The 15,269-nt window shown below is 29.0% G+C and overlaps 1 protein-coding gene across 1 annotated transcript; it reads right to left on the bottom strand.

Annotated features, from left to right (window-relative positions):
• Positions 1 to 5,365: 5,365 nt before the first annotated feature.
• LOC115875525 (glycine-rich protein 23-like) lies at positions 5,366 to 14,135 on the bottom strand. Its single transcript, XM_030891004.1, has 5 exons — positions 13,989 to 14,135; positions 7,162 to 7,315; positions 6,858 to 7,010; positions 5,625 to 5,721; positions 5,366 to 5,492 (listed from the first exon to the last, which is right to left on the bottom strand). The coding sequence occupies exons 1-5, from the start codon at positions 14,079 to 14,081 to the stop codon at positions 5,483 to 5,485; spliced, it is 507 nt and encodes a 168-aa protein (XP_030746864.1). The 5' UTR covers positions 14,082 to 14,135; the 3' UTR covers positions 5,366 to 5,482.
• Between the last annotated feature and the right edge of the window lie 1,134 nt (positions 14,136 to 15,269).

The raw sequence follows: 15,269 nt of genomic DNA, 5'->3' as shown, positions 1-15,269 counted from the left end.
AACAATCTATATAACTAAAAGAGTTGTTAGAAGAAGAAAATAAACGTCAATTTATGAAGCTATAGATGATTTTATTTTGATAAAGTTTAAATTATGTTTAGAACGTTGTATTAAGATGACGCATAAATTTTACTAGAGAGAAGATTACAATTTTGCACTACACAGTTTTTGCTACTACACAATTTTTGTGCATCCAGATTTAACAATTAATAGAATAAACAAAAAATAACTTGCTGATATATAAAGTGTCAATTGGATTTTCAAGACTTGATCTTCGGCGAATTTTGAAAAAATCTATTTTTTTGGTGAATTTACATAATAATGGATAAAAATTGGATACCACCGTATAAACTTTTTTTCGCTCTATCTAACAGTATAAAAATTCAAAATGGCGAAATATATTTCACCACTTCTCGGGAGTGATTTTAAAAAAAATCTTTCACAATTCGTTAACAACCAAACAGTTATTATTTACGTCAACAAAACTCACTTTTTTAACAGTACTTAAGTGCCGTACATAAAGAGCCATTACTACCGCTTTCCCGTTCACAATATTCTAATAAAGTTGCGATTTTTTTACGGCTATTAAGTTGTCTTGTACACTTCGCACTAAAAGAGGTTCTAAAAAGAACAATGTTTTCGACTGCAAGGTCTGCTAGTAAACATTTTTAAGCTTAAAGTATCACAACACTATTTTTTTAAACCAAAATCTCCTAATACTAAACTAAAGTGTCAAAACGAATGAAAATCTGAGGAAAAAAATATAGATATATATAATGCTGCATAAGAACACAAACACTTGACTGTTGTTGTGTGAAATCTAGAAGGCTTAGAAATTTTCTGAAAACGGCATTTAATTGGACGAGATCAAAAATATACTATACTATCTATACCAACTTACGTTGCAATAGATACAATAGTTCTGAAGATATTGTCATTTAAAATAAACGGATTATTTTCATTTTTTTGGCATAAATCCGAAACTAATCAACATACCAGGATTTTCTTCATATAGGTGTTTGTCAAACTTCTAATTACACAACTTTGTATCTCTTGTAGTTTCTGAGATGCCAATGTTGAGCATCGAAATTGTCACCACCCTGTATAACTAAATACTACTAACTTAAAATCAAGATTTTGAAAACTTAAATTTAAAAATAGGTATACACAGTTTTTAGATTTCCAGCGAAAATTGACAGTAAAAAAGTTGAAGAATGGCAATGGTAGGTACAGCTGGTTCCAAAAAAATGAATACGACTCTTTACACATTTTTTCGAATATTTGAGCAGTGTATATTTATGTGTCAAGTATTTTGACATGTTAAGGTTATAGTGACATTGAATAGAACAACTTTGCTTTTGACAAAGTGGCAAATAAATTTTCCAGAATGTCAGCATGACATGAGTAGAGAAATGGGAGACTGGTGTCATAGAATATACTGCCCGAAATAATAAAAATATGTTTTAAATCGTATTCAATTTTATTGGAACCAGTTGTACTTTTGTATGGCTCAACAAATGTCTTAAATTTCTGAAATTTTTGCAATTTTTTTTCTATTTCCAGATTTTTTTGGTTGGAGATAATTCTTTTCAGTTGAAATAGAAACAAATGTCGTCTTAGATTATGATTCCAGTGAATTTTACATTGGAAAATATATCATTTCAAAATAAAGAAATTTTAATTTTAGTGCTCCTTTTTTTACGCTTTCAAAAGATTACAGTTGGCAACGCCTAAAGAAATGTAATCACCATTTTTACAGACAAAATGGTGAAGGACATTTTAATGTGTATTTATACCATAACAGTCTGAATTTATTTTATATATTTTGCATTTAAACATTTATGATTTGTTTTATAACGATGCTTTTTGTGGCCATAGCATTAGCTAGTAATCAAAATATATAATTTAATTATATATTTTGACTATTATTCATAATTTAAGAATTATAATGTTTGGAGCTATGTATACTTGGTCTATACTATTAATGAAAAAAACTATCAATATAATAATTAATCACATAATATAATACTCGTATACGCTATATAAATATTGCAAATTTAACTTGTTCTATATTTTTTTAAGAATACTTTAACAAATTTATATAGATTTATAAAATTTAATAGAAAGCAAATAATTATTATTATTTATTAACGAAATCCAGCAAAATACGGAATTAATTAAATCACCATCATTATTAACATATTACATGATAGGATATAATTATTAACTAACCCTATATTCAAATAAAATATTAACACATACATGTAATGAATACGTATTCAAATATTAATACCATCAAAATTCAATACTGATTAATTATTAATAATATAATTACACCCGTTTTATACATGTTAAAGATATTGTTAATATAGGCATTGTTAATGTAGTTTTGCCTAATGCTGATTATGATTAAAATGATGCTTTGTGCTTATTGGCTTAATTTTTAAATTGTCCATATTATTAATATGTTTTTTACTAATAAAAATATATCATTTAACTGTATTTCTTTTTTATTAAATATATTTAATCAGTTTTCATAATATTACACATTTTTTCTTAACATTACTGCCGCATTAAATCCTTGGAAAATGTAGGTTGTAGGAGTCATACAAAATAAATATATTAAAGGAATATGATAAACTGTATACCTATATTAACTATCATGGAAAATGGATAACTAAGGGTAGTTAACAAGACAGACAGAAGCATTTCTTAAAAAAAATCTGGGTTTTTTACAGGTCACAAGAAAAAAACCCTACAAAATAATAAAAATGTTTTTCTAAATACCACGTGTTGAATCGAAATCAATGTTAAAATTGTTAAACCAAATCAATTAAAATGTTAAATCAAATTAAAATGTTAAATCCAACTAGTAAAGCAAATTTGCCTAACCGACAAAAAATCCTCCCTTGGTCAGAAACCAAAAACTACAAAGAAAAAAGAAAAAGTTATTTAAAATATTTAAATACAACTATTCAAGAACACAGTGGCGTAACAACAGACTCACGGGCCTGTGTGCAAAAATTTTACCGGGTTATTTCAATACTAATAATATACTAATCTGAACAATATGCACTCATATTTTAGGTTAGAAATAACATTATCAAATTAATTTTTATATAGTATTATTTATTACTGCAACACAGAATATATGTGTAACAGTCAAATTTCCTCGCTACAACCTCTGTGTGCTAGAATTTTATTGTCATATATTGTTTTATTTTTGCGGTCCGGGCCCCCCGAGGGCACGGGCCCGTGTGCTTCGCACATACGGCACATCGATAGTTACGCCACTGCAAGAACACTTTAGTTCACCCCGTACTAAGAATAAACCAACCAAACCAAAAAATTCTTTAATTTACTTGACGAAATGGTGAATGAAAATTTTACTGATGTAATTCTTTAACATAATAAAACTCATCGCACATAATCTTTTTTTATGCAAACCCAGGATTGGACTGACCATATACAGGGTTGTTCACCACATACGACACGGAGTATTGTAGCTAAACGATGAGATTTTTACAAATTTTAAGTCTTGGGTTCGATGAAGGACTATTAGAGGTACAATTTAAAAATAATTTTACAAGATACAGAGTGTCCCAAATAAGTAAAAAATATCAAAGTTGTATTTTTTTAAATGGAACACCCTGTATATTATTGCCTTTTTAGTTTCTACGATTAAAATAAAGGTAAATTTGATTAAGGTTTATTATACTTAAACCTTACCGTTTTTGAAATATTTTCAATTTTGTGAAATTGTAGTAAAATTTTTAAGGCTTCATTTCTCCAAGGGTACCAAAGTTTTTAATACTAAATATTTACTGAAGTTTATTTATTGATCAGTTATTGTGTTGCAATAATAAAAATAATACTACCTTATACAGAGTGTCTAAAAATTTATTTTAAATAATTATTACCTTCAAACGGCAATAACGTGTTTAAGTTAAATGGAACACCCTATATATTTTACGAGAATCAGATGCACAATTTAATTGTCTATCAAATTATATTATACCATTTTTTACCTACCTCTTTAAGTTTCCGTAGAAAATGCATTTTCTTGTAATTTAGATTTTATTTATCAATATACCCATGGAATATTGACATTTTAGATTATTTTTAAAGATGTACCAAATTTTTAAAGAGTACAGATACTAATATTTTGGATATAATTCGTTTATTTCATTAAAAAATAAAAAAAACTGTTTAAATATTTGTTAAAGAGGGCCAATTAATATGATTCCAGTATTCAAACTGCATTAACTGACTGCATTGATTAATAATAATTGTTCCAAATACTAAAAAAACTGAATTTTGTATGGGTATTAGACAGTGTGATAAAAAGTAACACCTTAAAAATGATATTTCATTTTTTAATAAATGCTTATTTATAACAATAGAGACTTTAATTTTGATAACTTATTATTATATTGATTTCTGACTCAAATCCACATTTATTTAGAATAATTTATTAACGAATACAATTAAGTATGTAATTAATTAGTATATGGGCGGAAATAATGGTGCTATATTTAATTAATGGTATACTCTTTTATAAAGATTTAAATAGTTTTCTTTTTGCATACAACATTATTGTTTTTAGCAAAACGATAATATTACTAGAATGTCAATATATGATGTCAATATTCCATAGGTGTCAATAATAAAATGTCAATATTCCATGGGTATATTGATGAATGAGGTCTAAATTATAAGAAAATGCATTTTCTATGAAAACTTGAAGGGATAGGTAAAAATGGTATAATACAATTTGATAGACAATTAAATTGTGCATCTGATTCTCCTAAAATATACAGTGCGTTCCATTTAAATTAAACAAGTTATTGCCGTTTGAAGCTAATAATTATTTAAAATAAATTTTTAGACACTCTGTATAAGGTAGTATTATTTTTATTATTGCAAGACAATAACTGATCAATAAATAAACTTCAATAAATATTTAGTATTAAAAACTTTGATACCCTTGGAGAAATGAAGCCTTAAAATTTTTACTGCAATTTCACAAAATTGAAAATATTTCAAAAACGGTAAGGTTTAAGTGTAATAAACCTTAATCAAATTTACAGTGGGCGAAATACCCATACAGGATTTTTTTTGGAAATATTCAGATTGTACTCTTGTACTACACTATACTTTTTTTGACACAACTTACTTACAACTCTCCTTAAATGTTATACTTTATTTTTCATATGGTTCGATTTTTTTTTGAATTTATAGTTATTGTATTTGAGCAGCTTGTTATCACTAGCATTTGTTTATATAATTTTATTGTTATTTTTAATAATTATTGTATCATACTCTATAGTCATTATTAAAAATTACACGCAATAAATAAAACAAATTAAGAAAAGTGTATTTATTATTCGACGTCTGTATAAATTTGCAATAAATATGGTAGTTTTCTTGTCTTCATTGGATTCTTGTAGATTTCATTGGGGCTCGCGTTATAAAGTCATCTTCATTTTCCACTAGAAAAAAACATAAGCATTTTAGTGTTCAGTTTAAAGTGTTTAATATTAAATACAAATAATAATACTAATTTTACAGAATTAGTATACATTTTATATAAAATTATTGAAATCAAAATCTTAAAAACTTACTATGAACCCGAACTAGATGATGAGCTTGCTGAAGCTTGGGCAAAACTATTACTACTGCTACCACCTCCAAAACCACCAGGGCTGCCTCCAAAACCTCCTGTAAATATAAACAAACATTCATAAACATGTCACATTATATACACGATGTCTGGTTAAGCTTATATTAGAAGTTAAAAAAATATTTTCTGTTTTGCAAAACATTTAAGCACTTAATGTTGATATATTTCGGCAGCTTTGACGTCTACGCTATATGACATTTCTTTAACCAAAACACTATTAAAATATTATTATTATACTAAAATAGATTAATTCTAATTAAAGTGTTTCATATTAGAGTTAATTTTATACGAAATTTAAATGTAAAAGAATAAAAAATGCAGTGTTTTTTTTAGATTAAGTATAATAATTGATCCTCTTAAAGAGTTTGCGACCATAATGGAACCAATATAGTTAGTTAAAATAACATATGCAAGCTGAGCTAGGGACATCCTGTAATACATTAATTTATATGTTATTATATTAAAGTATGTTAAATATTTTCAATTTCAGTCTATACAGTATATCCCCGGATTGTTTTTACAAGAGGAATTTTTTTGAAAAATGTATCCTTCATATAAATTTTTGCTTGTTTTAAAATGGTTAATATTTTTCCAAATGTCAATACCATTTTAGAGAAAATAAAAAAACGTGAAAATATAGTTACTATAAATCAAAATGCGTTTCTATGGTAATATAATTTCGTTTTCATTCTTTGATAGGTTATTATTGAAATAATTTTAATTAACGTCATATTTTTTGCAGTTTTAAAATGTTAAAGAAGCAAAAAATTGTACAACAGCAAAAAATATGACGTTAATCAAAATTATTAATAACTATCTATCAAAGAATGAAATCGAAATTTTATTACAATAGAAACGCTTTTTGATTTTTAGCACTTGGCATTTTTAGCCAGAGAAATTCAATCATATTTTCATGTTTTTTTTTTCTCTAATACGTTATTAACATTTGGAAAAGTATAAACGGGTATAACCATTTTAGAACAAACCAAAATTTTTTATGAAGAAAGCATTTTTCTCAAAATGTCAATAATAAAAAAGTTTTTCCTTTTGCAAAAATCTAAGGACATACTGTATATAAAATATGCTCAACGAAAAATAATATATGTAGACCAAAAGATGGACTTTTTCTTGAATTAAATTAAAATGACTTTACAACATATAAGAAATGTTTTACCTCCGTGACCTCCTAATTGTCCGAATCCACCTCCGCCTCCGTGACCACCGCCACCTCCAAAACCACCGCCTCCTGGAACGTAACCTCCTATTTGCGGTCCAAAACCTCCTTTTCCTCCTCCGAAACCTCCACCATTACCACCTCCAAATCCACCTGTAAAAATTAATAAATAATTACAAATATTTCATAATTATTTTAATATTACTTTAATTAATTAATAATACTAATGAGTAACAAGTACAATAAATGAAAATTAAAATACTAAACCGATGTTTAACTTTTACGTATGAAAAATAATACTCACTTCCACCTCCAAAACCTCCACCTCCGCCTCCACCACCACCTCCGCCACCTCCACTGCCTCCTCCAAATCCGCTTCCAAAACCACCTCCACTTCCTAAATTACCCCCTCCATAACTTCCCGGGGAGCGCCTGTGCCTTGATTGAAATAAAATTTTCTGTAATATGAAAAAACATTAATTTTAATAAACTAACTAGCAGACCCGGTCACGCGTTGCTGTTGCTAAGGTTAAGTACCCGGTATATTAAAATTTGGGTAAATACCCAAGTTTTTGCACCCGGTATTTACCCAAAGGGTCAATAAATGGTATATTGAATTTCGATAAATACCATTATACCTGGTATATACCGAATCATAATGACGTTTTTAATTAAAGGTATTCTAATAATTTTTAAAAACAATTTATTGTTAAATTAAAATTATTAAATTACTAATATCGCTATTAAAAAATAGGGGTTGATGTTAGAAGGGTGAAAATTTAGGGTTTTATGTATTTTTAATACCACATCACAAAAAAAATTGTTTAAAAATTAAAAACAAGATTGGGATCACTTAAAGGCATAAAAAATAGATAACAACCTATTCTCAGACTTACTGAATATATATACAGGGTGGGCCACTGAAAACTTCCAATGGCTATAATTTTTAAACCAAAAAAGATATAAAAAAATAAAAATTACCGTTTCTATAATATCGAGGGGGAATACATATGACGTATTTTTTGAACCACCCTGACCTACCCTTTAGGCGGCACCCCTACTCACTTGAAAATCTTAAACGGCAACACCCCATTTGTGGCGCCTTTTTGGAAAGCCCATGAAAAATTCTAAACGACGATCATAAAGTTTTTAGGGTGAAATTGAAAAACTACCCCTTACACGAAAAATTAAGTGGACATTAATGAAAAAGGTGATTTTTTCAGTATAAGTTACCAATTGGAACCCAGCTAAATGACGCAAATGAAGTATTTTTCAAACCACCCCAGCCCACCCCTAGGTGCCACCCCCTCACTTCTAATCTCAAGATAGCGATACCTCACTTGTGACACTTCTTTGGAAAGCTAATTGAAATTGCTAAACGATGGTCATACAGACTTCAACTTAATTACTGGTTAGTGACAAGAAATGTAGGTGTGACAATTTGAAAGAAATTTAAAATGATAATTTATTTTAACAATTGCTCAAAATGACAGCCGTTTTGTTCCATACAAAAATACAAACGATTTTCAAATTCTTCTCGCACTTTTTGGAAAGTCTCTCTCGGAATATTTCGACATACATCAGTTCTCCTCTGCCGCAATTCTTGCAACGAACCTGGTTTTGTCTTGTAGACTATGGATTTAGTGTAACCTCACAAGAAAAAGTCTAAAAGAGTGAGATCAGGTGACCTTGGCGGCCACTCGATTGGACGCCTTCTGACAAATCCATTGCCTTGGATAATGTTTATCCAACCACCGCCTTGTGACAATAGAATAATGCGGAGGGGCTCCATCTTGCTGAAGGTGTATGAGGTCTTCATTAAGAGTTAGAATAATTTTTTTTGTACCAGTTTTTTTTTCGCAATGGTACATGAATACAAAAATAATTCATTCTATATTTTGACATTTTTTTTATTTTTATCTCCATTTTTTTCGTTCTTTTTTCTGGCAGTCGTTCAGCATTTCTTATACGCTTTCCAAAAAGGTATCACAAGTGGGGTATCGCTATCTTGAAGTTAGAAGTGAATGGGTGGCACCTAGGGGTGGGTTGGGGTGGTTTGAAAATTACCTCATTTAGCTGGGTCCCAATTTGTAACTTATGCTGAAAAAATCACTTTTTTCATTAATGTCCACCTAATTTTTCGTGTAAGGGGTAGTTTTTCAATTACACCCTAAAAACTTTATGATCAAGGTTTAGCATTTTTCATTGGCCTTGGGTTGATGGTAGAAGGGTAAAAGTTTGGGGTTGTATATCTTTTTTAATGCCACCTCACAAAAAAATCAAAATATAAAATTTTAACCAAAAAGTAAAAAAATGGGGTTGACCACCCTTATCACTTAGGGTTATAACAAAAAGATAACAACCTATTCTCAAACCTACTGAATATACAATTTATCAAAATATCAAGATAAATATCAAATATATTTATCAAAAATAAAATTTTATCAAAATCGGTTAAGCCGTTTCGGAGTACAGTTACAAAAATTGTGACCCGAGAATTTTATATATTAGATATTAGGCTTGTATTAATTTATTAAAAAATATTTTGATCGGGTTCAATCCCAAGTTGCTTTATTTAATTAAACGGTATATATACAAGGGAAATGTTGAAGACGCTTCTCAGTATTTTCGATGTTTTGAACAATATTTATAGCTGCCAAATCGTAAATTATCAATTACTTATTGAGGAATTTATAGAAGAAGAAGTAGTTTTCACTAAAGTGCAAGAGAACGCACAAAATCACAGTTTTCTCTATTTTTACTGAGAGTTCGACAAACAAAACGATCGTTTGGTAGCCGTTTTCGAATCGCTTAGCGCAATCAATAAAGACGCTAGACGCGCTACATCAGAATACCCAAATCGGTAGTTAAGTAAGCGCTAAGCGAATATTAACGTCATATACGCTGAGCGCAGAGATATGGAAGTGGGAGAATGAGCTTCGACGAGTGCGCATCCAAATTTTTGTTGACGGCAAGATGGCAGACATCTTCCAGGTCTCGCTGTCACTTCCCCTCTTTAATTGACATCTGTTTGTTTTGTTTTTTTTTTCGTTTGTGTTGTTATCTAGTTAAAATTTATTATTATCTCAATTATTCTAAACACTAATTCAAAAAGGCTTGTTGTATATTGTCATAGTCATTCTAAGAAAGCTAATACGCCAGGAAAAATGATTAGTTTTCATGTAGTTTATACAACATAATCGTGTTTACAGATGATCCAAAACTGTTTATTTTTAGTTTACCTAAAGGCGATTTGTAAAAATCGTGATTGTAATTGGGAATGGTCAAAAATAAGTGTATGATGTGGCCATTTAAAGAGGATGTTTTTATTACGTGTGGAGGAAGAAGATACTTGGAATCAATGTTCATGCTTCTGTAAAACAGTGCACTCTTATAGTGTCCATGAAAGCACAAGTTCAAGTGTACCAGAAATATGTCAAATAAGATTGGTCCTTACTTGACAAGAAGATTATTTGGAGGAAAAGAAAACATAAGATAGGGTATTTTAATCGAACAGCGAAAATTTAACATTTATATTGTAAAGTTGGTTGTAGGTAGTTGTAGTTTTGTGCTAAATATTTCTAACGTTAGCAGCAGCAGTTTTCAGAGTGTCAAGAGGAGGAGAATTCAGTTAATTAGATTTATGCACAGTTACAGGTATGAAGGCTTTTTCAAACATAGTATCGAGTTCTATAGTCAACATTTTTAGTATTCCTACAACTGTAAAAACAAGGAACATTGGACTGAAAAAATGGCAAGATTTATATAGGAAGAAAGGGTATTATGCCAATAAGAAAATTAAATCTGTAGGCAGAAGTTTCTTATTTAAAAACTGTTATGGGGCATATATTAATTTGTATCTGTGCCACAAATCACTGAGAATAATCATATAATATTCATAATTGTTAACGAGATGATATTTAAAGAGTGTTAAAAATGAGACTATTAGTCATGAAGCTTAGAATGTTACTTTGTTTCAATATTACACTTTTATTCTTGTAAAATCTATGATGAAGTTCAAAAGCATTTTGCAATGGCCTTAAATTGTGAGCCAGGATTTATAGCAAAAGTATTTGATGTAATGAAACTTAATCAGTACCTTCCAGTATGTATTTTAGTAAGGGGATTGTCAATCCCATGTTTTTAAATAGATAAAATACAGGCCAAAGTTGACAATATTACAGTTGAGAAGAAACTATTTTATCTTAATTTTTTTTTTAAATTCTGAGATCATATAATCTAATTTTCTTAATAATAAATTAGGTATATGTATGTTGTACATACAGAATTTTGTTACGGACAAATAAGGATCGACAAGCTTCTTTTGTGCAAAAAATAAATGATTTTTTCTAGTATTAAGACAAACGATAATGTGTTTTACAAACTTACCGGTAACAGTTTTTTTTATAATAAAATATTTAGGAATAATTTGGGTTGTTTATCAATATATTAATGACTTGAATTTTGACTAATTGAATTTGTATCAAAATAATTTTACGAAATATAAAATTCATGTTCTATTACAAGATTGAGTTTTTATTGTCGACAAAAACCAGGAGATAAATACTAATAATAATACCCTTAATAAAAGCAATGATGTTTATGTATTATGAAAATATTTGTTAGAGGACAAGTTATGTAACAGTCTTTGTAACACAATTTGAAGGGACGAATAAAAAAAAAACATATTTTTTCTAGGTTTATATTAAAAATACAAGGTAGGTAATCAACTGTTCTTGATAGGTAATCATCTAAAATAATTATGAACCAAATATTTTTTATGAATATACAACTTGAACAAAAAGTTGCTTAGAACAATTTTTACCAAATTTGCAAAAATTTTAAATTGAAACGCAAGTACAAGTAAACATGAAATTCAGTAAAAATGAAATTCAGTACAAGTAAACATGAAATAATAATTGTAAATACTTATTTAATGGCATTTAGAGTGTTTAACGAAAAGGTCATCTGTCCGTAGCGTCTTTTGTCAGAATATTCGTATATTTAGTGTATTATATACCAATATTGTACGCAGTTTTGAAACTGATAATTAAATAAATCATATTAGTGTTAACTAACCATAATAAATAATAGAATTTCACTAAATTTAAATTGCCCCCCGTATGGTTGAAAACAGCAAATTGATATTTGATTACTTATAGATTACCACCTATATACAAATGACACGGAGACCTGGAATATGGCGCCCAACTTGATTAGACCTTCCGCGCATGTTGACGCTCATTCTCTATCCCTTCTATTTCTCTGGCTGAGCGTCTAAAAGCGCTTAGCGTTTTCTAAGTTACAGAATTCGAACCCTGAGCTCGAATTCTGTAACCATATTCTCATCTGACCCGCTTAGCGCGTCTTAACCCATCTCTCTATGAGCTCTCGATGAGTCAAAGATTACTTGTTTTAAAATGAAGTTACTGTTTTGTTTGACAGTTTTGGGTACTGACTTTTGACAATTTTTTTGTTCCTCTCAAAGTCAACCCCCATGATAGTAAAACTTATAAGTTCCATTGGACCGTTTCTACAGGGTTTTTACAGGTATTTCATGCGATACCTTCAGGCTTATCTATTAGGGGTAGTAAAAACCTTTAAATTTAGGAGATGTAAGATTTTACTTGAACCGCCAAAAAGTGAAATAAAAATAAGCAAAAGACTTTTTCGTCCGATTTAAAATATATTTCCTTTCTCGATATTTGCGTGAACAGTTTTTCAGTTATTTTGGTTTAATTTTGTAATAATTGCCACAGATGATTATTGGAACTCAAATTTTAATCAATATCACCACAGCTACAGGATGAACGATTTGCTAATGATACTAAATTTGTTTAGCGGAACATAAATTTTGAATTTAAAGTTTAGACATGACATATGCTTGATGTATTGTGATAGATTTGTGTAATTTTCTATTATTTAAAACATACCATAAATGGCAAATTTTTATACTTTGTTTATTCTATTTTTTGCCAATGGAAATATTCTCATCATTATTACTCCTATTCTTTTTGTAAAAACCAGATACTCATAGAGATTCCACCTGTAATGATAGTTTATAACTAATTGGTAATTGCGACTTATTGTTAATTTTAAAGTATATTTCCTGTTCTAAAACTGCAAACATTAGAAAAATATAGCGTGGGATTTTAGAAATGAAATGTTTACATTAATAATATTGTTGGACTGAAAAAAATACATTTTCCTAATTAATCATTTTATCTTAACTCCTATCTATTATTATACATATAAATAAATTACATATGCAGCTGTATTTGTTTCTATAATTACTTAACAATCACATGTTACATAAATCATATATACAAGATATCTCGCTTTTCATGAAACCACCGTAATATATGAGTCATTATCATATAAAGTGATTTTCTTCAAATCTGTGTAAAAATTTTATAACTAAAAAAGTATTTGGCACATTTTTTTGTTATTTATCATTGGCGTAGGTGGTAATGTGGTTTAATTTTCAGGTAAAAGGGCACTAGGACTTGGTTTAGATATTCCTTCTATCATATTTAAATTCAGCATTCTCAAAAAAAACGATAGTAACTTTCTGGTTGTAGTCAAGGCGATTTTTTAAAAAAATTATGAAAATCAAGTAACAAACGTAGAACATTTTCTCCGATAGGATTATTGAGAAAAAATGAGCCATCAATTCGTTAGTTGAATATCCCACACCCCATGTAAGCTTTTGTTTTATTTTTCTCACATTATGCTTTTTTTAGAGACAATGATTATAATTACGAGAGAAAAATTTGTATCTAAAATAAACCCTAATATCATTTTGCACCAAAATTGCCCGCCTAATACCGCACGCCAATCATAGATTAATTTAGTACCAATTGATTCTTTTTTTACAATATACCTAGATAAATGCCCAAATATTTTTAATTTTTTTACTATAAAGCTGTGTTTTTGTATCGTTAAATTTGTCACAAATAGTTGATATATTCTTCTTATGATTAATACTTAATTGATTGTTTTACACTTGTACATAATTATTAATTTTATTATTAAATTGTGAATTTTTAGCTTGTTTTCTTTTTATTCCTTTCGATCATTGACCTCTGTTTTTTTTTTCATATAAAAATTTCAAAAATATATAAAACTTACACTATCTGCATTTTCTGCATTAATATTCCTAGGTGCGCTTTCCGCAGTACAAGCGACCAAAACCACCAGACACAGCACACTCGCGTAAACCATTTTGAGATGGCTCTGATTAGTTATGCGACAATCCGGCTTTTTATACAAAATCTACTGTTTTGGTCCGCTATTTTTTTTCGCACTATTTGACGAAGCGACACATTCTTTAGTCGGGGGTTCTGAGGTAATTTTATTCCAATTTAAGCAAAGTCAGTGTTATTTTCATCAAACATTGAGAGTTTATTTGTATCTGCAGTATGTCCCTGACCAAGACTTTAAGAAATATTAGGATAAAAGAAGCATTTGTAAGTGACCTATAAATTTGGCGTACTGCGTTAGTTTTAAGGAGCAACAATGGAATTGTTGGCAATATACCGGGTGTGTATCAAAAGTGGCTCACCTCTATAATTTTTTTATTTTTTCAGATAAAAAAACGAGATTTGGTCTGTTAGTATATGTCATAAATTAGGATTGATTGACACATTCAATTGTTTTCTGTCACTTCCTATTTCACCGGAAATAACTACAACTTTTGATTTTTAAATGGCACCCCTTTGAATAAGAAGACTAAGGAAGGAGCATAATGCTATCCATGTATTCATGCATGGTGGGCGGAAAAAGCACTCTAGGGTGGGGATCCTTGACAGTTCTGTTTGACGATTCATTTGATACATTTGAATTTGATTTGAAATTTTGTGGATTTGTCAGTGTTTACGGAGCTTATTTTATGTTATTTATTATTTATTATTTATTCTACAACTGATAGTTGTATAAAGGTAGTAAATCTAGATGGAAATTATGGCAGAACTTAAATTAACAGTGACGCTATCGCGATTTAGCAAAAAAATCTCTAAAATAGTTGGTTCTGTAGCGTGCGGTAGATCTCGGCAAAAATTGAGTGAAATAATGGAACAACTTTTCGCTAGTAAGTGACTATATAATATACATACGTGTAGTAAACCGATCATTTATGAAATTCACTTAAATTAACTAAATTATATATTTTTCTTGCATTTTAGCTTTTATTTATTACTTGTCAAAGATTAGATGTCAAAGAATTTAGATACATTAATTTGACTTACCTGCTTCAGTAGCGTATCGGATGTTTGTGTTAATAAATACTTATTATAACTTATCTATTTTTATCAGAATTATATATTTTTATAACAATTTTAATAACTACCAACATTTATTCACAACGTAAAATAAAACAACAAATTATTGAGTCTACCCCACGTCTACCCTACA

Source organism: Sitophilus oryzae, unplaced genomic scaffold, assembly GCF_002938485.1.
Source record: "Sitophilus oryzae breed Bouriz unplaced genomic scaffold, Soryzae_2.0 scaffold_1389_pilon_pilon, whole genome shotgun sequence".
Taxonomy (NCBI): Eukaryota; Metazoa; Arthropoda; class Insecta; order Coleoptera; family Curculionidae; genus Sitophilus; species Sitophilus oryzae.
The sequence above is the reverse complement of the archived record's forward strand: the minus strand, read 5'-3'. Positions and strand labels throughout refer to the sequence as shown.

Coding starts and splice junctions, on each gene's coding strand:
- LOC115875525 (XM_030891004.1), bottom strand. CDS start 14,081: ATGGTTTACGCGAGTGTGCTGTGTCTGGTGGTTTTGGTCGCTTGTACT. Junction 7,011..7,161: donor TGGAGGTTTTGGAGGTGGAA/GTGAGTATTATT, acceptor TAATTTTTACAG/GTGGATTTGGAGGTGGTAAT. Junction 5,722..6,857: donor ACAATTAGGAGGTCACGGAG/GTAAAACATTTC, acceptor TTATATTTACAG/GAGGTTTTGGAGGCAGCCCT.